Source organism: Moschus berezovskii, chromosome 28 (genome assembly GCF_049115385.1).
Source record: "Moschus berezovskii isolate FMDL1 chromosome 28, NW_MosBer_1.0, whole genome shotgun sequence".
NCBI classification, from domain to species: Eukaryota; Metazoa; Chordata; class Mammalia; order Artiodactyla; family Moschidae; genus Moschus; species Moschus berezovskii.
Genome location: NC_142487.1, coordinates 1,400,050 through 1,424,244, shown reverse-complemented (window position 1 = coordinate 1,424,244; position 24,195 = coordinate 1,400,050). Strand labels below are relative to the sequence as shown.

At 46.0% G+C, this 24,195-nt stretch overlaps 1 protein-coding gene across 5 annotated transcripts in view; it reads left to right on the top strand.

Annotated features, from left to right (window-relative positions):
- Nucleotides 1-17,536, top strand: part of LAMA3 (laminin subunit alpha 3) — a 266,410-nt gene extending 248,874 nt beyond the window's left edge. For 2 of the 5 annotated variants that reach the window (XM_055417088.2, XM_088833464.1), the window contains 8 exons: nucleotides 2,735-2,904; nucleotides 7,443-7,626; nucleotides 9,291-9,431; nucleotides 12,101-12,260; nucleotides 12,373-12,503; nucleotides 14,589-14,682; nucleotides 16,107-16,226; nucleotides 17,003-17,536. In XM_055417088.2, the coding sequence (XP_055273063.2) occupies nucleotides 2,735-2,904; nucleotides 7,443-7,626; nucleotides 9,291-9,431; nucleotides 12,101-12,260; nucleotides 12,373-12,503; nucleotides 14,589-14,682; nucleotides 16,107-16,226; nucleotides 17,003-17,148 (1,146 nt within the window). In that variant the 3' untranslated portion in view covers nucleotides 17,149-17,536. The remainder of the gene's footprint in view (nucleotides 1-2,734; nucleotides 2,905-7,442; nucleotides 7,627-9,290; nucleotides 9,432-12,100; nucleotides 12,261-12,372; nucleotides 12,504-14,588; nucleotides 14,683-16,106; nucleotides 16,227-17,002) is intronic. The other 3 variants (XM_088833460.1, XM_088833461.1, XM_088833463.1) reach the window with 3 other exon arrangements.
- Nucleotides 17,537-24,195: the final 6,659 nt, after the last annotated feature.

Sequence of the window (24,195 nt, the reverse complement as noted above, 5' to 3'; positions counted from 1 at the left end):
ACACTTCTCTGTCTTGCCTCCTGTAACAGGATACACACAGGCGTCCAGGCTTTGCCATGACCAGTGTGACTTGACCTTGATGGCACATTAGGGACACCAGGGAATGTTTAAAATCCCAGTGCATGGGTTGTATCCCACCCAATTAAGTCAGATGCTCTTGAGTTAGATCCAAGTAACAGGAGTTTATAAAGCTCCTGGGTGATTCTAATGTTTGGAACTAAGAGAGACTGAAAGGAAATGAAATTCCTGGTTTGGAGGAGTAGAAGCATCATCATAAACTGAACACAGGGTTAGAACTTGAATTCCTAGCTCTGCCTAAGGTCAACAGTGTGACCTCCTCATATCCGAGGTTACAATTAATATGATTAATGGATAACACTGAGCACCTCCGATGTGCCAGGTGTTACACTGAGCTCTTTAAGTGGATTTTCTTACTAAATTCTCATGTAACCGGGTGGGAGAAGTACTATTATCAGCCACATCTCAGAGAAAAGGATGCAGTAGCCTAGAAAGGTGAGCAGTTTGCACAGGCTCCCACAGATGGAAAGCAGCATTGGAATTTAAACTCAGACAGCCTGACTCCAAAGCCAGGGCCTTCTCAAGAACAATGTGCTTCCATTCAACCCACTTTTCACTGCGTGTCAACCACATGCTGCTTGTCTGTCAGTAATTCTCCCGCTGCACAATGATTTGGGGGAGTTGAAGAGATAGTACATAAGGAGAAACATTCAAAGCTATTTAAGAAGAAATATATTTCATAAATCCCAGAGTGTTGTCATTTAACTCTTAGGAAGAGAACACCCCCATCAGGAATGAAGTCATAGAGTCATTTTTTTCACTGTAAGGCTGAGAGTTACTGAGAAGCTAAACTAGCACAGTCCTGATGAAGATGAATATGGACTCAGAGCTATTCAGAGGATGGACTGTATCAGACCATATAATAATCGAAGGTGGTGGCAGAGGAGAGGCTGGAGTTAACATAATTCTGAGGCAACTAGTGCGGGTTACTGGGTGGATGGAGAAGTCAGTCGTATAGGGAGGATAAGGACAAGCCTTTAGACGGAAGGTGAATGAATGGAGTTGGCGGCATATTGAGTGACAGGTGCCTCAAGCCGGTGGAAAGCTGGTGAGAGACTGGCAGGTGTCTCTGGGGGCATTAGCAGAAGAGTGGCATGGTGCGATTGATGTGGGAGACCCAGTGAATACACTGGATGTAATGTTCCCTGTTCCATGCAAGCCCTCAGATTAGACAGAATATGAAGTTAATTCTGCCTCCAAAAGCCCAATAACAGAGAAGGCCACCAGGCTTTGTGATTTGGGGACAGCCTTCCTAGATTTGCATCAGGTTTTCTCACTTACTACATGAGTGTTCTTGAATAATTAACCTTTCTGTGGGTCTGCTTCCTGCAGCATCAGTGAGGATAGTGAGTGAGTGCTTAGTCGTTCAGTCGTGTCCAACTCTTTCCGACCCAGGGACTATAGCCCACCAGGCTCCTCTGTCCATGGAATTCTCCAGGCAAGAACACTGGAGTGGGTTGCCATTTCCTTCTCCATAGGTAATAGTAATATCTCATGGTGTTGTGAGGGTTCAATGAGGTAATGGACATAAAACATGTGGCACATGGTAGGCATGCAATAAATATTAGCTATTATTATTATCATTAAACACACTAATAACTTGAGAGGGACACAGATGGTCTGCAGGCACTTTTTCTGCTACTAAGGTCAGGGACTGGGGGTGTTCTTTTTGGAGGAGGGGATAGCCAGATTGGGTCTGGAGCTTGGGTTGAATTTAGATGAGTGGATGTTGTTGCTCCACAAACAGAAGCCCACCGCTGGGAGGCAGCAGGACGTGGTGGGACTCACAGGTACAGACACTTTGCACGTGTTTTCTCTCATCTCTCAGTTCTCACCATACCCCTACGAGAGGAGAATAAAATGCCAACCTTACAGGTCAGGACATTGAGTCTTAGGTTAAAAAGACTGCCCAAGAGCACCCAGTAAGTAGAGTTGGAATTAAAACTTAGGGCTGTAGAACCCCAAAGAACGTGCTCTTCATAGTCACGTGTGCTCTTCATGTGTGGTCTCCATGGATTTGGGAAGCTCGGTGAACAGGGGTAGTTTGGAGAAGAAAGGAGACTGGGGGAGGTGAACTCAGAACTCACTGGAGCCCGATCAGATAAGCTTGATATGAGGGTGTTTTTTTTTTTTTTTTTAAATGGTTGAATGCTGCCTCTCTCAAGAACTACTGTGGTTCTTCTCTTGAGAACCACTGTGGGACATCTGAAGCTCCAGGAAGAGGAATATTAGTTGCTCAGTCATGTCTGACTCTTTGTGACCCCATGGACTGTAGCCAGCCAGGCTCCTCTGTCCGTGGGATTCTCCAGGCAAGAATACTGGAGTGGGTAGCATATTTTCTTCTCCAGAGCATCTTCCTGACCCAGGGATCAAACCCAGGTCTTCCGCAATGCAGGGAGACTTTTTACTGTCTGAGCCACCAGGGAAGCAAGCCCGCAGGGAGGGGAGGTGCTCTGGATACCTGCTGGTACCATGTACTACAGACCTGTGTAGGATGGGAGCAACATGCACCCTCCCCCAGAATGAATTCATCCCTATTGAATTCAGCTCTTAGAACCAAAAGTCAAAACTGAGCAAGGCACTTAGCTAGACAGGTGTTCTCCACCCTTCCCCCAGATAATTAGCTGTCCTGATTTTTGGTTTTTCTCCCACACAGCCATTGCAGGATGCGCCAGCCATCTCCCCGAGGAGCTCAAAGGCATGGAGAGAGGCTCAGTCTTGCTCACCACTTCCAGGCGTCCAGACCAGCCACAGAGCCCTCCGGTTTGGGGACAGTCCCACCAGCCATTTGCTATTCATGCTTCCCCAGGAGTTGCTGAAACCCAGGTATTATTTCATGTTCTTGCCCCACGCCAACTTAGACTCTGACTCTTCGTAGGATTCTACACTAGGGCAGGCTAACCGTCATGTTGCCAGGCACTTGCCACTGAGGAAGGGGTTTGTTGTTGTTTAGTCACTTAATCACGTCTAGCTCTTTGTGATACCATGGACTGTAGCCCGCCAGACTCCTCTGTCCATGGGATTCCCCAGGCAAGAGTATAGAAGTGGGTTGCCATGCCCTTCTCCAAGGGATCTTCCCGACCCAGGGATTGAACCTGTGTCTCCTGCTTGGTAGGCAGATTCTTTACTGCTGAGCCACCTGGGAAGCCCAGTGAAGAGGGGAACAACCAGGTTTATGAAAAGAGGTGCCAGCCTGCCCAGCACACAGAGCCCAGCCACTGGAGCACCCTTCCTCCATGAGGCCAGAGGCACACGTGACAGCTGCTGCTCAGACCCTGAAACAATCAGCTCAGCTCTGGTTTAGAACTGACAGTGTGCTAAAAATAAGGCCGATATGTCTTTCCAAAGCTGCTATTTATTTCTGTGATACATCACCTTTCATCTCCTGCATTCTACAGTCAGAGAAAAATCATTCTTTCAGGAAGACTTGGTGCCAGATAACATCATCTTTAGGGAATACATTGGGACATTTTGTGCTAACAAGTTGCATCTCTTTGGGGGAGGAGGGAATGAGCAGAGATATTAATTGTGTCAAGAAAAAAAGAAAGGCGAGGCTTGTCATTTTCATATAATTTGAAGGAGACATAAATAAAACGGTGCCCAGAATTCTTTGGTGACTTATCTACTGAGGCAGAATTGCCTGAAAGTCAAAAGGACCTGGCTTTCCGACCTTGGCTTTCCATCCACTCGCTCAGCCACTGGCTCACTATGTGACCTCAGGCCACAAGCCAGTTCAGGTCCTGGGTGGAGATGTCAAGATGAGATTAGATGCGCAAGAGAATGGTTGTTCCTGTGGAAGTTAAAAGTGGGGAGCAGGAGCTGCTGGGGAGAGCCTTCAGCTAAGACATGGCGGACATGCTGTGAAAGGAGAGGGGAAGGCAGACAGAGGTGGGAAGAGCCTCAGACAGCAGGGAAGCTCCAAGGAAGTGAGGCTGGCGGGTGGGCACTGCAAGCAAAGATCTTCACCAGTGTTGGCAGAATGGCTTGGCTCTTTTCTGCTGAGTTCGATGTGTGGCTAGAGTCACTGGGTGCCACTGCGGCTGAGAGAAGGGCAGCTGGGTGCTGCCAGACCGCTGTGCCCCAGCAGTGGGGGTCTCCTGAACTGAGCTCTGAGGGGCAACTCCAAGGCCACCATACGCTGCTGTTCAGCTTGTGTAATTATGCCACGTTTACACCTGCCTCACATGTTTCCACAAATTGTTCCATCTCTTTGAACCTGTTTTCTCATCAGTTAAATAGGGTTGGTATGTCTTGCTTGGAGGGAGGAGAGGTCATAGGTTGGAATGAGCTGGCCCTCGGAAGCTGCTTGGTAAGCAAGTGTGTGATTCGTAGGCAGGTGTGAAAGCCGGAAGGGGAGGGGCTGATTGTGTAAAAACCGGAAGGGGAGGGGCTGAGTGTGTGGAAGCCAGAAGGGGAGGGGCCAAACTCTGAAGGTGACCCTTGCCCCCAGCTCCAAACTCCAGTAGACTGGTGGACGTTATGGAGATCCCTGATCTGGCAAAGCTGTGTCACTGGGAGACAGGCAGACGGCAGAGGTGGTGACCTTCTCAGCTGTCAGCCCCTCCTGGACCTACCCCGCTCCCCAGCGCTGCTCTCTCAGTCACTCTGACCATGATGACAACAGTCTCCCTGGGATGCTGCATGCACTGCCCATTTTCCACCCTTCAGCCTTCCTCCCCGCTTCCCCAGCTCTGAGGCTGTTCTGCTAGCTTTGCCTTCCCCTCTCCTCCATGGAGCCTTCTCTCCTGCATCTTTTCTCAGCACATTCACTGTGGCGACCTCTCTGGCTTCCTCTGATGATTCAACCCTGGCCTCTTCCCATCCAACACTGAATTACATACAATAAATGGAAAAAGTAATATTCTTAAGGGAAAGTGGGAAAAAGTAATCCTTAGTACATATAATTTTAGAATTATTTTAGTCCCCAATATTGTAGCAATCAGAGTGTATTTTCAGGATCTTGCAAGATTTGGACTATTCTGTCATTCTCATCCTGATTTCTATTCTAGCAAGTTTGGTCTCTGCTTTAAAACCCTGATGGCATCACCGACTCGATGCACATGAGTTTGGGTGAACTCCAGGAGTTGGTGATGGACAGGGAGGCCTGGTGTGCTATGATTCATGGGGTCACAAAGAGTCGGACACGACTGAGTGACTGAACTGAACTGAACCACCATTTTAGGGACTTCCCTGAAAGCTCAGTTGGTAAAGAATCCACCTGCAATGCAGGAGACACTGGTTCAATTCCTGGGTCTGAAAGATCTGCTGGAGAAGGGGTAGGCTACCCACTCCAGTATTCTGGGGCTTCCCTGGTGGCTCAGCTGGTAAAGAATCCACCTGCAATGCGGGAGACATGGGTTTGATCCCTGGGTTGGGAGGATCCCTTAGAGAAGGGAAAGGCTACCCACTCCAGTATTCTGGCCTGGAGAATTCCATGGACTATATAGGGATAGGGGTTGCAAAGAGTCAAACACGACTGAGCGACTTCCCCTTTCACCACAATTTTAACCTCTGGGTGAATGTAAAAAAAAAAATGCTTCTTTGCTCTCTGCCTTACCTTCCAGTCCTCAGCAATAAAGACTCATAGCTGCAATATAATATGCCAGGATTTGAAGCTACTGATGTCTTTTTGGGGTGTTAGTCAGTTAGTCTTTTCTGAAAGAAAATTGCTTTAAGAAATAATGCTGGAAAGCAAATGTCAAGTCCAATAACAAAGCCCACATATGTACTTTAATTCTGTAGCAAGTTCTAATATCCTCCTCAAATTGGCTAACCCTCATTCTCCAAACCTCCGCACTAACACACAGCTACACCAAGAGACATACTGAGCAGTGTCACCATCTGGTCGCTTTAATCTCACGAATATAGATTTCTTTTTCATTTTGAGGAACTCTACCCTCAGGGAAACTTGCAAATCTGAAGAATGAAAGCGCATTTCCAGGTTTGCTCGGCCTCAGAGTAGTAAAAAGCAGGGCTGTAGCAGTGTCAGTGTTTCTGCCACTTCCTGATTCTGCCTCCACATTTTCCATTTAATTCAATTCAGTCACTGTTTCTTAGGGCTTTCCAGGTGGCAGTGGAGGTAAAAAAGCCACCTGTCAATGCAGGAGATAGATGCAGTTTCCATCCCTGGGTCGGGAAAATCCCCTGGAGAAGGGCATAGCAACCCGCTCAAGTATTCTTGCCTGGAAAATCCCATGGACAGAGGAACCTGGCAGGCTACAGTCCACTGGACATGACTTAGCAAGTAAACCACAACTAGGGCATCTATACACCACAAACCAGTCAAAGAATGAACATCCATTGCTTCATTCTCAGAGCGCATCAAGGTGTCTTGTACATACGACCCACTCATTAAATATTTGTTGAATGAATAAGTAAATGGATGAATGGATGTGAGTTTGCGTAGAAAGTAAAGCTTGCTTAGCCGCATGCACCTATGTGCAACCATCATGCGAAGGAATATTAACTTTAACTCTGCTTTTACTGCGTGATGCTTGCTTAATTCCTGTTCCATCAAAGGTGAGGTATTAAGGTCTGAGAAACATAAGGGTGGGCAAGAGAGGGTGGATCTGGACTTATGTGCTTCTGTGTTAAATACGTCTTACAGAAGGAAAATGCCTACCCGATGCTTAACTCAAATCCTTGTTATTCAAGTTTTTCCCTGACTTTTCCTTGCAACTTTCTTTTCCCTGCATGTATATGAAATAGAAAGCATATTCACTGGGTTTAAAAATCGAGGCTGCTCAGTGAAATAAGCCAGTTGCGAAAAGACAAATATTGTATGATTCTATTTCTATGAAGCACCTAGAACAGTCAGATTCTTAGAGACAGAAAGCAGAATGGTGGTTGCTAGGCACTGTGGGGAGGAGGAGATACAGAGCTGTTGTTTAATGTGTAGGGAGTTTCAGTTTTACAGGATGAAAAGAGTTCTGGAGATTTGCTGCGCAACAGTGAAGGTACTTAACACTTCTGAACTGTATTCTTAAAAATGGTTAAGATGCTAAGCTTTATGTTATGTGTATTTTACCATAATTTTCTAAAATGCAGATTTTTTTTTTTTTTTAAGTAGGGTATCTTCCTCCTTGCCATTCACTGGGACTTAAATTGCTAGCTGAGGTTGTCATAAAACTTCCTCTTATTCCCCAACACAGTAAGGAAATTATACAACAAAACTTTTAACCACTGAAAAAGAAGCTTTTAAAAACTCCCAAAGAAATAGGTCATTTAATCATGTACATGCCTTAGTTTATTCACTTAAAACATGGAGTGGTGGGGGTTTGCTCCTCACCCTCTCTCCCGGCTTTGGAGAAACACGACAAACCTCTTGTTTTCGTTCTTTGCCTTTTGCTGTCTTTCCCCTGCAGGTCACAGTTTGCCATGGATGTGCTGACAACGGCATCCAGAGGGCTCGTGTTTTATACGGGGACTAGGAACTCCTTTATGGCTCTTTATCTTTCAAAAGGACGGCTGGTCTTTGTGCTGGGGGCAGAAGGGAAAAAACTGAAACTCAAAAGCAAGGAGAAGTGCAGTGACGGGAAGTGGCACACGGTGAGCTCTGGGGCTGCCTTAGAACCTCCCCTGGGGCCAAGTTCACTGCTGAATAGCTGAAGACGGAAGTCTCAGCATTCTTCCAGGCAGGTGGGCGTGAGCACTGGGACAGCGCGTGTGGTCAGAGGCACCGAGCACCCCAGCATCTCAGCCCAGACCCCTGCACGTGCCATGCACGGATGTCATCCTTCATACCAAGACGGGCTTTCCTCTCTGCTTCTTCAGATTCTCCCCACCTCACAGCTCCATGGACTGCTCCTTGCTTGTTCCTGTCCTTGCCTCCTGGACCATTTCTCTCCTTCAGGACAAGGTCCAGGTCTCCAGACCCTTCTCTGAGTCTGGAATGCTTTCTCTAGAGCACAGATGTAAGGGCCCACATCCTCAACATCTCAGCTCTTGCCTAAAGGCATCCTGGGGTTAAAGAAATGCAGTTTAAGGCAAGTGTGTGCATGCATGCTAAATCGCTTCAGTCGTGTCTGACTCTTTGTGACCCTATGGACTGTAGCCCACCAGGCTCCTCTGTCTATGGAATTCTCCATGGCAAGAATACTGGAGTGGGTTGCCATTCCCTTCTTCTGGGGATCTTCCAAGTCAGGGTTCGAACCCAGGTCTCTTGCATTACAAGCAGATTCTTTACCATCTGAGCCACCAGGAATGCAGGGTGAGGCAGGCCCAGGTCATTTAAGCAATGGATTAGGTGAGGATTTGGGATTTTATTCTGAGTCTCTGAAGCTTTTAGAGAGTCTAAAACTTAAAAAAAAAAAAGCATTACATGATCAGCTTTATCTTTTCAAAACCCTCTTTAGCTGAAGCATTTAAAAAGGAGCAAAAGTAGACGACCAGATGGATGATGTTGCCTTTGGTTCAAGAGACCAAGGCGGAGGGGGAGAGTGGATGTGTCTGAAGTCAGAGCCCAGAGGGCCTCTTGACTCCTCTGGAAAGAGGAGTCCTGTGATTTTGGACCAGCATTGGGGTCAGTAGTGGAGATGAGATGAGATGTGAGGAAGGTGGGTGTAGCTGGGGAGGAATGCTTCTGTTGTGAATATCCTTTGATTGAGTTGCCTGTAAGACGTCCAAGCCCAGTTGTCAGTAGACACTGGAGGCCAGCAGTCACAGCTGGGCATCTACACTGGGAAGTCGTTAGTGAATAGTCTAGTAGCCATGAGGGGGCAGAGTCCACACCAGAGTCCAGGGATCCTGATTTTTAGCAAAGAGTTGAAAATACTTGCTCCCCTTGTTAGACAAGAAGTAGCCCTCGGTCTCTTCTCCAGGGCCCCTGCTCAGAGGAGTGTGTGGCTTTCCCTGTCTCAGCTCTGCACAAATTCTTCCTTCCCCTGTGTTGCATGGATGTGTGTTTATTTATGATCCTTTGACTTTTCAGTTATTTGTCTTTTGTCTAAGTTTCCAGGCCAGCTGTTTATTTTTGTTCACTTTTGAGAATATTTTTTTAGTTCATGTTTTAAGCTCACTCTGGTTAATATCTAACATAATCTCACAAAATAAGGATGATGAAAAATACTGGGGAAAAAAATCTCTGATTTTTTTCAAAGCTACTTGAAGGGGTAGAAACTTTTTTTTTTTTTTAATTCCTGTTACCACTAATAAACTACAAGGCCAGCTGTTGAAGGTAAGAATACAGTTAACTTATTTTCTTTATCCTTAAGGTGACATTTGGGCAAGATGGAGGCAAGGGGCGCTTGGTTGTAGATGGTCTGAGGATGCGGGAGGGACGTCTGCCTGGAAATTCCACCATCAGCCTCAGAGCACCAGTTTACCTGGGATCAGCTCCATCAGGGAAGCCAAAGGTAAATAGGGATGCTTCGGAGCCATAGATGAGAACAAGTCACCTTCTAAGTTTTATAAGACATTCAAGAGTATCAAAATTCTGTAAATTAAATTTTAAAAACCGAATCTATGTTTCAATGTCATTTAACATGTTATAAGATAAAATTATCCCAAGAACCAAACTTGGGGAAAATTTGGGCTAAGGGGAAAGTCACCAGTCTGTCTGTCCCCGGAAGGAGGGGCACGTGCTTGGATTTGTCAGGTTCAAAGGCTCTGATGGGGCTGTGGCCGCAGGGCGGAGCTCTTTGGGTGCCCCTTCCCTCGTCTCCTCCACGAGGCCAGAGCGCTCACTGCCCTGGTTACTTGGGGTGGCCGAACCCACCCATCACTCTTCTCCCAGATTTGCCCTTTTCACTCACAAAGTGAACACGGGCCTGTCAGCAGTTCCGACCCAGGGACTGTCTTCTGGCAAATGCACTACCAGCCACTCAGCCCCTCCTGCCCCTTCCCTCTCCGCGGGCACCCGTTCTGGTGTGAGGGAAGGGATCAGACTCCCTTCTGGGCCGGAAATGGATGTAATTAAAGCAGGGCACTTCTGCCAGAGTGGGTTCTAGACGGTCAGGCTGACTTGGCCTTGCCTGTGATGTCTCCACAGGGCTTATCCTGGCCCACTTGAGTTTTACACTGGGGTTTCGGTCAAAGCCCCAGCCAGCCAAAGTACTGTTTTACTCTTTGTATATAGTAACTGTTATATATGTATCATAAGTAATATGTAACATAATTTATGTATTATATACTACATAATAATGTATAACATATAATCTCTACATATATAATGTATACTGTATAATCTATACATATATAATGTAACACATGTATAATGGATAACATGTTAATTGCTAAAGAGGTTACTCATTGCTTGTTTTCCTGCAACCTTTGTACCTGTTTCTTAGAGAAATCACAGGACAGGGTAGCAATTCAGGGGCACAATTTGGATGCTCTTTGACTTGGATAAATCATACTCAACATCCTAAAATCTGAGACAACCAGTCGCATCCCACTTACAACATCCTATACATGCAAGGTCCCATTTGCAGCCTTCCTTCACCCCGAGGATGGAAACCACTGGATCACCCTCCTCCATGTCCTTTCAAAGGGCGGGCAACATCCAGTCCCCCGGTGACTACCCCAAGGCACACAGCATCTTTGGGGATTCCGAGTTAGGTTATGGCCTGTCCTGGAGGCTCTGAGCATCATGTCAGATACAGGCTCATCATTGTTCATGACAACAAATCTGAAGAAATTAGAAATTTCACAGGAGGCCCAATCAGTACTCTGTTGTTGACGCTGATGCCACATGCCTCTAGAATGCCATGGGATTCCCTTAAAATGATCATGTCTTGTATCTGTCGTGTAGGATGTCAGAGTCCTAAAGGCATTTACTCCACAAGAGTGCTGAGGATTTTATTCAGTGATTTATTAACTTTTTGGAGAATTTCATGGAAGTTATAGCTCCTTTCCCTGGGGAAATGCACTGGACTTCTGATATATAATTTAAGGGATCAGAGAACCCCAGAAGCTCATCCCCGGGCCCCAAGTGAGGAGCCCTTGTTCCAGGCCCGTGTTGGGCAGCCGTGGGGCTCCATGCAGGCCCTTTGATCCCATCCCCTGTGTCTGATCTTAACCCCTCCAGCATTTGTGATTCATTGACAGTATACTGGGCCCAACAATGTAGGAGCTTTTTTACACTTTCTTATTTTGGGAATGTTTTGGCCTCTTTATTCAGTCAGCTGCCCTGCCTTAAGCTATCACACGGGCTTATGAAACTCTAAAGTATTTTGTACCTGCAAAGAGATGGGGAGATCTGTGAACTGCAAGGTGGAAATTCCCCCTTGTTGCAGCTCTGATGGTGGCCTGGGGTCAAGTCACCCTCTCTATTCTTTTTTCTTAAGCTTTTTATTTTATATTGGTGTATAGCCAATTAATAATGTTGTGATAGTTTCCGGTGAACAGGACTGGGACTCAGCCATACATATACATGTAGCCATTCTCCCCTAAATTCCCCTCCTATCCAGGCTGCCACAAGACATTAGGCATCGTTCCATGTGCTATACAGTAGGTCCTTGTTGGTTGTCCATTTTAAATACAGCAGTGTGTACATGCTCATCCCAAAGTCCCTATCTATCCCTTCCTCCCAGCAACCATAAGTTTGTTCTTCTAAGTCTGTGAGTCTCTTTCTGTTTTGTAAGTAAGTTCATTTGTATTATTTCTCTTTAGATTCCACGTATAAGGGATGCCATACGGTTTTTCTCCTTCTCTGTCTGACTTACTGTACTCAGTATGACAATCTCTAGGTCCATCCACGTTGCTTCAAATACACCCCCTCTACTCTTGATTCCACACCAGGTAGCCATCTCCACCGCCCCTGCTCTCTGCACCCACACCCCTTGGTTTGGCAACACCTTCAAACTTTGACCACCCACGAGACACCTGGTATCCATGGTTTTCTGGCACCGTGGAGGGAGCCAGAATGGACCAGTCAGGCCCACCTGACTCTTGGAAGCAGGATGGATGGATTCCCCTCCTTCCTGCTTTTTTGAACAACTGCCCTCACCCTTGACCTTGGCTGCCTGTGCATTTCTGGGAGCTGTGGGTCATGCCATTTGCATTCTCTTCTGCTTGGTTGCAGAGCCTCCCCCAGAACAGCTTTGTGGGCTGCCTGAGGAACTTTCAGTTGGATCTGAAACCCCTGGAAACCCCTTCTGCAAGTTTTGGGGTGTCTCCCTGCTTGGGTGGCTCTTTGGAGAAAGGCATTTATTTCTCCCAAGAAGGAGGTCATATCATCCTAGGTAAGGAGCAGTTTGGAAGCATTTCAGTCTTCATAGCCTTGATTCTGAAGACCTTTTATGCTTTTTCTTGAATTATGATGTGTTACCTGTTTCTTTAATTTTCTTTTGAAAGCTAACTCTGTGTCGCTGGGGCCAGAATTTAAGCTTGTTTTCAGCATTCGTCCGAGAAGCCTCACTGGAATTCTCATTCACATTGGAAGTCAACCCGGGGAGCACTTATGTGTTTATATGGAAGCAGGAAAGGTACGTGGTCCTCTGATGACATGGGAGGGTGTGTGAATCTATATTAGAACCACATTCTATTTCAAGAGACCAAGGTAGGTGAAGTTATGGTAGAGTGGAATCCGATCTTGTATATAAGAGGCATAAATTCAGGGCTACTCTTTTGGTTTAGCAAGTAATTTGGTCATCATGTTTTCTGTTCTTCATCTTTAAAGTTGGGCAGATGCAAATAGGCTGGGCTGAATTTCAGCTCCACCACTTGGTTAAATGGCCCTAGGGAACTTACTTCACCTTTTTCAGACTCACTCTCTTTATCTTTAAAAAGAGAATAGGACTTCCCTGGCAGTCCAGTGGTTAAGACTCTGAGCTTCCGATGCAGTGGGTGCGGTTTCAGTCCCTGGTCAAGGAACTAAGATCCCACATACTGTGTGGCGTGGCCAAAAAAGTGAAAAACAAAATTAAAATGTGGAGAATAATGCTTATATCTGAGGGCTTTCATCCAACAGAAGAGAAGCTGCTGTGTACTCAAAACAGTTTCATTTTTCTTACCTCCCCTTCACCCTTGTCATCTCTCTCCTTTTATTCATAAGGGCAGGACCAGAATTCATGGGATGGACTTTCTCACCAGCTATCTACACTGCGTTACACCCAGGCCCATGGCTCTGTGTCCTCTGGGTCAGTTTCAGGTTCCCCTGCTCCTGTCTACACGGCGCACCGGCCTTTCTGGTGCCTGCAGTCAGGCTGGTCACCGGGTTTGCATCCAGCCTTCCTTCAGCTTTTCATGGATTCCTTCAGTGTGTGCCTCTGCTGCTCCATCCTTCCCATCACTCACAGGCCTACTCCATATCTTATTTTTAACCCCCCACTTTTACCTCTTACCTTTTAAAAAATATTTATTTATTTATTTGGCTGTGCTGAGTCTTAGTTGTGGCATGAGAACTCTCAGGTGTCATGTGGGATCAAACCCAGGCCCCCTGCACTGGGAGCGTGAACTCTTAGTCACTGGACCACCAGGGAAGTCCATCTCTTACCTTTTCAAAAAAATCTCTTTAAAACCAAATTCTTCCAGGAAGCCTCTCTTAGTTAAGACCTTAAGGCAAAGATTGATAATCACACCATTTTCTTTCACCTCTGTCCTTCCAGTTTATTAAACGTGAGGGAAAACTCTCAGGATAAAATATAGCAGCCCAAACTCTTGGATGTGTTTTTGTATAAGCTGCAGCTTGAAGTGTGAGCGGGCCTCTCGTGGGCCAGAAGAGTGAGCATCTATGCTTAACGGTGGTGCAGACAAGCGTCACTTTTCATGGGAGGGTTTGGGAAATGCCTCCAATGAGAGCTTCTGGATAGGAAAAAATCCACCCCCCCAAAATGAAATCCAGACCCGGTAACCTTCCTAACTAACAGCTGTGACACTGTTTAGTTTGAAAATTGCCCAAGAAGAGGCTGCACTGTCTGAGGCCCTGCAACTTAAATGTAAATTATTTATCCACATGCTTATTTAAGTCCTCTCATTTCCTTGACCTTGATTCAGCCCATGGAGGATCCTGGCCCAGAGTGGGAATGCAGGATTCTGCACAACAGCACGTTGAGTGCCTGACCCTGGCATGTGCCCAGAGCAGACTCAGTTGGTTAGCCTGCTGAATTCCTTGGATGAGAACCCTCCTGAAGGCCTGTGTTCCCGGAATTATATAATTGGCTGGCCTTTTCAGCAGAGTGTAGGCCTCAGCCAGCATTTTTGCCTTCCGAACTTCACATGTCCTCCTAAACAATCCTACTGTCACATACTAATAACTCAGGCAGATCTTGGAGGCTAATCAGTAACCTTTGAGTCGATCTGATGGGATCAGGGTTGAGAGTCAGAGGAAAGGCTCCTTGCCTTTGGCATCGAGTTCAGGCTCTGGGTTTGCATTTCACATGCCTGAAAGGGATGCTGCAGAGAGATGCTTATGAAGTCTTGGCCCCCACATGACCACCTGGTACGGGAGGGGGCACCCTTATTTCAAGGGCTCCTGGGAGGTCAGGGTACAAGGGCTGGGAAGGGGCGTGGCAGGACATGGGCTCCACCTGCCTTTCTGAAGGAAATAGGAAAATGCATGTGTGTTCCAGGTCACGGCCTCTGTGGGCAGTGAGGCAGGTGGGGTCTTGACATCGGTGACACCCAAGCAGGCTCTGTGTGATGGACAATGGCACTCGGTGGCAGGTATGATGTTCAGAAGCCTGTTGCTCACAGGCTGAAACAGTCTCCCTTCCCATCCGGACTTGAATGTCCCAATGTGGTCTCGGTTCATCTGTTCATTAGCATTTGACCAGGGTTAGCCCACCAGGCTAGCATTCTGGGAACCTGTCCCTTCTCACTCAGCCCCAGTCAGATTTCCATAATTCTTGGCTCCAGTTCTCCATAGCACTTTGAGGGTTTTTTTGTTTGTTTGTTTTTAAGCCTAGCAAACTGATAAGCTGTGCTTTTTTTCAAGGTAGGATAACATTGTGACTTAGATTGTGGCTCTAAAGTCAGAAGTAACCAAGTTCAGATCTCAGTTTCAGCCCTTACCTATGAGACCCTGGGCAAGCTACTTAATTTCTCTTTATCTTCAGTTTTCTCAGCAACACAATGGAGATAAAAATAGTGATACACCTGCCAGGGTTGTGAAAATTATAACTCATATAAAGTGCTTAGCAGTGTCCAATAAATACTAAGTGCTTAGTAAATGTTTGCTCTTACTATGGTTAAAGTTCATTGTTGGTTGTTTTTTCAACAACCATTTAATATTAATGCCGAAGATTTAGACAAACCACCTGACAGAGAGCAGGCACAGCCTCTCAAATTGAATCTGGTATTTTATGAATAACTTGCACATGTGAGTTTGGTGATATATTAAACTGTATTGGCCAGAAGACCAGGGGCTTTCTTGGTAGCTCAGATGGTAAAGAATCTGCCTGCAATGCAGGAGAGCTGGGTTCGATCTCTGAGTTGGGAAGATCCCCTGGAGAAGGGAATGGCAACCTACTTCAGTGTTCTTGCCTGGAGAATCCCATGGACAGAGGAGCCTGGTGGGCTACAGTTCATAGAGTTGCAAAGAGTGGGACACGACTGAGTGACTAACATTTTCTTGGCTAAAAGCTAACTCCCTCGCAGTTGGTTAAGGTTTTTAATGTGGGAGGAGTTGTATTTAGAGGGTCAAAAGCCACTGCCTTTGGAGTCGGTTTTCAGAAGTCAGTCAGTGTCTCCTTGGAAGGAACCAGAGATCGTGGGAACCAAGCATTGGCCTCTGGAGCACAGGAAACTGGGGCTTAAATCCCAGCTCGTTCTGTTTATAACAACTTGTCAAGCTCTTCAGTGGCTGAGAGGGATAGTCTTTTATCTGGGAAACGAGTGATAATACCTTCCTCACGGATTCATTTTAAGGAGTAAGTTCTGTCATATATGTGGAAACACCTAAACAGCACCTGGTGGTGAGAAATTAGTTGAATTTGTGTTAAGGTTGATGGAATTCCCTCGAGTAGTGCTCCCTCAGGTCCGACAGGAGTGAGTTAGAGAGAAGCCAGTGTTGATGTTCAGGTGTAGACATTACACAGTGGGCAGGGCTCTCCTCAGATGATAGATCTGACCGCCTCCTTTCCTTCCAGTCACCATAAAACAGCACATCCTGCACCTGAAGCTGGATGCAGACGACAGCTACGCGGCCGGACGACACCCCTTCCCGCCGGCCCGCACGCTGGAGCGTCTGTACATTGGAGGCGTGCCAGGTAACTCCTGTGCTGACTTCTCCTACACCGTGTCCCTTGTCAACTCTTAACATGTCCATCTTAACCCAACAAATGCGACACCCCCCCACCCATGGCTCATCAGCAGGGCACCCATCGGCCGGACTGTGTAGACAGTGAAGCCATTTCTCCAGCTTGTGGGGAAACTGATTGCTAGCAACGGACCATTTCCCAGCAGCCCAGGCCCCGTGGCTGTGGCTCCCTAATGTCCCAAGCTGATGATTTATTTATCAGCCTCTTTTAAGAGGCCACATGAACCTAGGAGCCTGGTATTGTAAAGAATCAGACAAGGACCTCAGAAACTGATCTGTCCCCCTCCAGGCACTCAGTTGTGGTGAGTTATTAAGCCGTGTGGAGCCAGAATGGGGGAATCAGGCAGGTTGAGATGGAGTCAAGTTCAAGACTGGACGTTTGCCTGGAAAGAGCCTCATCAGTCTTCATTGTTTTATGTCCCTCCAGATGGTCTGGTTGTTAATTTTATAGCCTTCCGTGACCCATGAAAAAGCACTAGAGCTCGGAGTCACTGTCTATTGATTTGGCTGTGGAATCTCCTTCTTTGAAGTATGTGAAGAGTAGCCTTGTGGTTGATTTATCACAACAGGGTGTGTGCTGGGTGCCCACTCAAGGCAGGAGATGACGGGGTGGCCTGAGACCTGGGGTACCTTTTGCTCTAAGAAGATTGCCTCTCACTCCACTAAGAAAGCATTCACTCCACTAAGTATGAATGATCCATCAAATGCATCTCCTCTTGCTTTCAGGGAATCTGAAAACCCTGAAGCTTCCCGTGTGGACATCCTTTTTTGGCTGCCTGAAGAATATTCAAGTCAACCACATTCCTGTCCCTGTCACTGGAGCTGCAGAAGTTCAGGGGACTGTCAGTCTGAATGGCTGTCCTGACCACTGACTCAGACCCTCTCACACAGCAAGGAAGTTCGTCTCCAGAAGCACTAATGACCCAACACCCCTACCTCTCCCCTCTCAAGGTCATTCTTAACTTCAGACACCACCCGATTGAGTTTATATAGCAGATCTCATTTTTTATTCCAGCCACGCGTACCCATCATTTTGGCATTCAGTGCTGCGTATATGTGTCAAATCAAAATCCCGTTTCCTAAAGAGGATCAACAAATTGTTACATGCTTCTGGTAATACCATTTCCCACTAAAAGTTCAGTGTCTTTTAAAGAACATTATTTTCCACTTGTTAAAAAAAATAAATATCTTTCAAAGCACTTTAAAACTACGAAAATTTTTACATGCGTCAAGATGTTATAATTTCTGGGGTTGAATAAATGCAGTGTACTCTTTAAATTATGATGTTTTATTAACATAAAACCATTGGCTTGATGGTCATTATTCATTGTATTAATTCTTCAGCACCTGTCCAGTGTGCTACATACAACACAGTCTTCTGCAAATAATGATCAAACGCGTGCTAGTGAAGCACTGTGTGTGTTCAGTGTTGGGTCTGCAGTCACGTATGAGGAGTAATTACTTCTTTGAAGGAACATGCAGTCTGACAGAGGAGACACATAATACAAAACAGTGAGTAACAAACCGAATTAAGGAACCTGTAACTCCGCGTGACTTCCCACATACAGTCTGCTACCAACCAAGTCTGGATTATGATTTTCAATTCCTTGTGGGTAAAAACTTTCTAGTAGAGGAGCTGAGATGGATGTACTATATGTACTATAATTAAAGCATTGCATGAGAAGCTAAGGGAAGTCAATGGGAAGTAGGAATCAAATTTTATCTACAAAATAATGAAACCATGTACTAGACCAATACTTTTACCCAGCACCACTCCACTAGCAAAGAAGGCTGTGTAAGCATTTCTGTATCTGCTGCATCATATTTGCTCATCAGGGTTAAAATAGCAATTCTAAAATTCAGATGTAATAATCCTATGTGGTATCCTTACAGCTACCTGCCCTCTCCTCTGACATTGAGGCACATCCCCTTCAACTCTGTGCTCTTTCACGACCCTCACACTGCAGTTCCACCATATCTAGGCAAATATATCACTGCACACTGCAGTTTCTGCCCACTGTATCTATGCAGACATGAAATATTGTCCTGGAGAAGTAGCAAGGTGCCCATCACAGGGAGTATTTGACACAGGCTGGCTGGTGGGCTTTAGGGCTGCTCTGCTGGGTCAGAGGTTGAATGTCATGACCTTAAGTCATATGCTTTCTAAAAAACATTGATTTTCAGATAAAAACTCCCAGTAGGTGATGACCACCTGGACACAAAGTCTGCGTAAAGAACATCCATTTTACCTGCCTTTAGCTGGTCTCTACTAAATGGCCAATTCTCTTTTCTGGGTTCCTGGTGTTGATCTAACTGAATCTGCAAAGTTATTCTTTAGTAAATGTATTTTAAAGGGGCAATTGAATCTTCATTAATACCACTGCTTTTCCCTCTATTCTTTAGTAGCTCGAAGAGCAGCCGCCATCTGCGTTTGCTGAGTATAGTCCCAGTCCCCAGAAGGCAACAGAGGGCATCACAGATGGAGTTAGAGACCCAAAGCCCTCAGCGCACCTCTGCTCAGATTGTGAACGGGTGTTCTTTGAAAGGAGTGCGGCAGCTCCTCACCTGGACCCTGATGGGAATGATGTGTAATCTGTGAAGTGCTGCACAGATGCCATCGCTGGGGTGAGAGGCTTAGGGACCGGCAGGACCACCAGTGGTTGACCTGTTCACAACGGGTCCATGGTTGGTGTCATTTTGATCCAGGTGAATGGGGCCCTGGATTAGAGAAAACCAGCTTGTATCTCCCCAGGAAAGTCAACCCGGGGCGTCCAGTGACTGTGGAGTGATCAACTGCCTTCATGGTCTGTCTCCTTCACCATCTCCCAGGTCACCTCTTGACCTCATTTCTCAAGACATGGGGTGGCTGGGTTTTGGCCACACTCCTGATAACCCCATGTCAGAGGACAGTGACCCCGGCAGGACATGCTGACCTTCCTGTCCTCCCAGAAGGGAAGAAACCTCACTTCCCCAGAGACCTTTGACTCAGATCCTCTTTCCTCCTCCCCACCCCCACCCAGCAGTGCCCTGCCCAGAGCCCCAAACCCTGCCTGCTGCCCTTCCTTACCGCCTCATCCACTCCCCTCTCTTCCAGCTCCCCAGTTCTCTCTTCACTCATTCCAAATTTGGGTGGGTCTGTGCCAGCCCTAGAAAGACCTGATTCTCAGGAATGAGAACTCAAAGCCAGCATATGAGTGGAACCATTTTTAAATAATATTATGATATAGAATACAAATGGTATAAATGTTGATTACAGAAAAATTATAGAATTACCCATAATCTCATCACTCAGAATTCTGTTTCTATTTGGTGATGTATCTGTTACTCAATTTTAAATGCATATTTATTTCCTTGCAAAATTACAATGATATTGTAAATATTATTTTATATATATATATGTATGTATTTTAAACTACCTGGTGTTTCCCAAGTCTTTGACTGTGGAACATTCCATCAGATGAATTTATTAAAATATATTTGACCAACAGTTATTAAGCAACTGGCTTGTTTCAAATTTTTGCAATTATAGGCAATACCAGGATGAATAAGTCCTGGAATATAAACTTATTGGTTTTCTTAGGATTAATTCCCAGGTGGCACTAGTGGTAAAGAACCTGCCTGCCAATGCAGGAAACATAAAAGACACGGGTTTGATCTCTTCCCCAGGGCTGGGAAGATGCCCTAGAGGAGGGCGTGGCAACCCACCCCAGCATTCTTGCCTGGAGAATTGCCATGGACAGAGGAGCCTGATGGGCTACAGTCAGTGGGGTCTCAAAAAGTCAGAAACGACTTAGCACACACGCAGGATAAATTCTTAGAAGTAAAAGTCAAAGGATATGAGCCTTCTTGTTATTCAGTTCAGTTCAGTCGTTCAGTCGTGTCCGACTCTTTGCGACCCCATGAATCACAGCACGCAGGCCTCCCTGTCCGTCACCAACTCCCGGAGTTCACTCAAACTCATGTCCATTGAGTTGGTGATGCCATCCAGCCATCTCATTCTCTGTCGACCCCGTCTCCCCCTGCCCCTAATCCCTCCCAGCATCAGAGTCTTTTCCAGTGAATCAACTCATCGCATGAGCTGGCCAAAGTACTGGAATTTCAGCTTTAGCATCAGTCTCTCCAGTGAACACCCAGGACTGATCTCCTTTATTAGCTATTACCAAATTGCTTTCTAAAAGGTTTTATCCCCATACATCCAAATCTTTTTTTAACTGACTTTAGCCCCATGCATGAATGCTTAGTTGAGTCTGACTTTCTGCATCTCCATGGCCTGAAGCCCTCTAGGCTCATCTGTCCATGGGATTTTATCCTGGCAAGAATATTGCAGTGGGTTGCCATTTCCTTCTCCAGGGGATCTTCCCTACCCAGGGATCAAACCCTCATCTCCTGCATTGGCAGGCAGATTTTTTACCACTGAGCCACCTGGGAAGCCCGACTATAGCCCCTGACATCACTAAATATAAACTCACCAAGATCAGCTCATGGTTTTCAAGACAGGGAGCAGCAGTTGGACCAAGCTAGCTCACAGAGACCTTCCATGCTCCAGGCTCATTTGAGCCTGGAAATGAAGGGGCAGCTGATGGGCTCTGATGTGTAATGCCACAAAACACCGTAAGGAATCGAGCAGTTCCTGTGTTTCTAGAAAGGAGTCAGGTACTTCTCGGAGGCTCGAAGAGTGGACTCTGCTCCCTGAGCAGTGGCCAAACCTCAGTCATAGGTTTTTCCTGGCAGCTTCTTCCTTTCCCACCTTGTAAGTTGTTTATTTGTTTGTTTTCTTTTTGAATCACATCATTGCTTTATTTCATGTATTTAGTTCTCTCCTTATTTAAATTTATTTTTTAATTGGAGGAAGATTGCTTTACAGTGTTGTGTGGGTTTCTGCTGTACAGCAACATGAATCAGCTCTAAGTATACATATGCTCCCTTCCTCTCAAGCCCCCCTCCCCCTACCTCACCCCTCTAGGTTGTCACGGAGCGCCAGGCTGGACTGTGAGTGTTACATAGCAGCTTCCCATTAGTTGTCTATTTTACATATGATGTCCACCTGATAAGTTTCCTGTCTTTGTGATTGAAATTTTCATAAGGATTTGCTCAGGCAAAACTTCAGGGCAAAAGTTCAAGTCCTCATCGCTCTGCCCTACCTGCCATAGAAATCTAATTAACGTGAGTGATCATGGTAATAACAGTGGTGGCCGGTGACAGGTGTGTCATGTTTCCAGTTTCTTAATTTGCTAAACAAGATAATTTCTCTACATAAAAATTCTAGCATAATGTCTGCATGCCTTTGTCTGGAAAGTGGAAGTGATAGCGTTAGTCACTCAGTTGTGTCCGATTCTTTGCCATCCCTTTGCCATCCCGTGTAGCCTGCTAGGCTTCTCAGATTGAAATTCTTCAGGCAAGAATACTGGAGTGGGTTGTCATTTCCTTCTCCAAGGAACCCAGGGATCGAACCCAGTTCTCCTGCACTGCAGGCAGATTCTTTGCCATCTGAGCCACCGGGGAAGCCCTTTGTAAGTAAGGCAGAGATAAAGTTGGAATAGCCCTGTAGATCATTATCAGAGTGAGAAATAATTATTCTCTCAGAGTCACAGGCAAGGTCCTGAGATGAATACTATTTACTGAAAATGCTTTTTCTTCCTTTGCTTATAAAGACTTCTCTGACCCCAGAATACAAAGTGTACCTTTCCACTACCAGAAGGTTTTATTCCCCATAAATTTTGAACGTGGGGTTTATTTTGCTCGACACTGAGTCCATGATAAAATGAAATTGGGGAGTTTGGGGCCGGGGGAAAGGCCGGAACTTGCGGTCTTCATGAATGTACATGATGACACAGCACACACTTACTGATTAAGCCATCTCTGGCTCAAAAGGCTTTTGCTAATTAATCAGTAATGAATTTCATACGCAGGGAGCATACATTCCTGGACAGTTACAGTGGAGCTGGGAGTCTGGTGATGTGGCTTGGCATGTGGTCCATTCCCAAGGCAAATCCCCATAGTAATTTACTATTCCTACAGGAAACATGCTTCCTCAGAAATAAAGTATGTATTCTGGGAAATAAATGACTGCATTATCTAGCATTCAACTGCAGTGCTGTCAGCAAAACAAGATCCTTCATGTCATGTTTTTACAGTGTCTTTGCTGAAGAGGAACCCCTGACAGGAAATAAAGTGTCTTGTGGGATTTCAGGGCTGTTTATTGGACCAAAATGTCCAGCTGCTGCTGTGATAGCTCCTGACAGGCCGGGAGCCCAGAGGGTTTGTCTCCTGCTCCAATGTTACCCGTCAACCAACTCGTACCCCTTCCCCTCCAAGAGAACAAAGCCCCTCAGGAAAGCATCCCAAACTTTAGGAAAAACCTTTGCTCTTGGAAGTCACTTGGCTCAGAGCTACTTCTTATTCCCTTGATTTTATAATCTCAGTTGCATTTCAAGCACACACACTTCCTGTCATGTGGTTTTGAATATTCTAGAAGTTCGAGGGACAAAATGTTACGTCTTTTACTTCAGATGTCTTCTCTGAGAGTTAACTGAGATGATGGATGTAAAACTGTTATGAGACTATCATTGTTAATTTTACCACTGTTGAGAACGCTGTAAAACATGGAGCAGAGGTATCCCAAGTTGGATAATTTGTTATGGCTTTAGTTACTCTTGGAAAGGAATTCCAGTGTCCGAAAGTATGAAAGCCGGGGTGCCTCTGAGAAAGCTTTGACCCTGAGTGGGGTGATGGTACCTCACTGCATCCAGACCTCCCTGAAAACCCCATTTCTTGTGCCCCAACTTGGACAACTGTCTCCTGCCTTTAACCTTTACCTTAATCAGCAGGAGTCTCTGTAACAAAACACCACAGACTGGGTGGTTTAAGCAACAGAAATGTATTTTCTTGCAATTCTGGAGGCTAGAATTCCTGAGAGATCTTTCAGGCTTGTACATGGGCGCTTTCTCGCTGTGTCTTCATGTGGCCCTTCCTTGGGGTGTATACGTGATGGGGAAGGCAGAGAGCCTGTTGATGTCTCTTCTTATAAGATTAATCCTCTCCAATCAGGTCAGGAAGCAACAGTCAGAACTGGACATGGAACAAGACTGGTTCCAAATAGGAAAAGGAGTGTGTCAAGGCTGTATATTGTCGCCCTGCTTATTTAACTTATATGCAGAATACATCATGAGGAACACTGGGCTGGAAGAAGCACCAGCTGGAATCAAGATTGCTGGGAGGAATATCAATAACCTCAGATATGCAGATGACACCACCCTTATGGCAGAAAGTGAAGAGGAACTCAAAAGCCTCTTGATGAAAGTGAAAGAGGAGAGTGAAAAGGTTGGCTTGAAGCTCAACATTCAGAAAACAAAGATCATGGCATCTGGTCCCATCACTTCATGGGAAATAGATGGGGAAACAGTGGAAACAGTGTCAGACTTTATCTTTTGGGCTCCAAAATCACTGCGGATGCTGACTGCAGCCATGAAATTAAGAGACGCTTGCTCCTTGGAAGGAAAGTTATGACCAACCTAGATAGCATACTAAAAAGCAGAGACATTACTTTGCCAACCAAGGTCCATCTAGTCAAGGCTATGGTTTTTCCAGTGGTCAGGTATGGATGTGAGAGTTGGACTGTGAAGAAAGCTGCTCGCCGAAGAACTGATGCTTTTGAACTGTGGTGCTGGAGAAGACTCTTGAGAGTCCCTTGGACTGCAAGGAGAGCCAACCAGTCCATTCTAAAGGAGATCAATCCTGGGTGTTCATTGGAAGGACTGACGCTAAAGCTGAAACTCCAATACTTTGGCCACCTCATGCAATGAGTTGACTCACTGGAAAAGACTCTGATGCTGGGAAGGATTGGGGGCAGGAGGAGACGGGGACCACAGATGGCTGGATGACATCACCGACTCGATGGACATGAGTTTGAGTGAACTCCG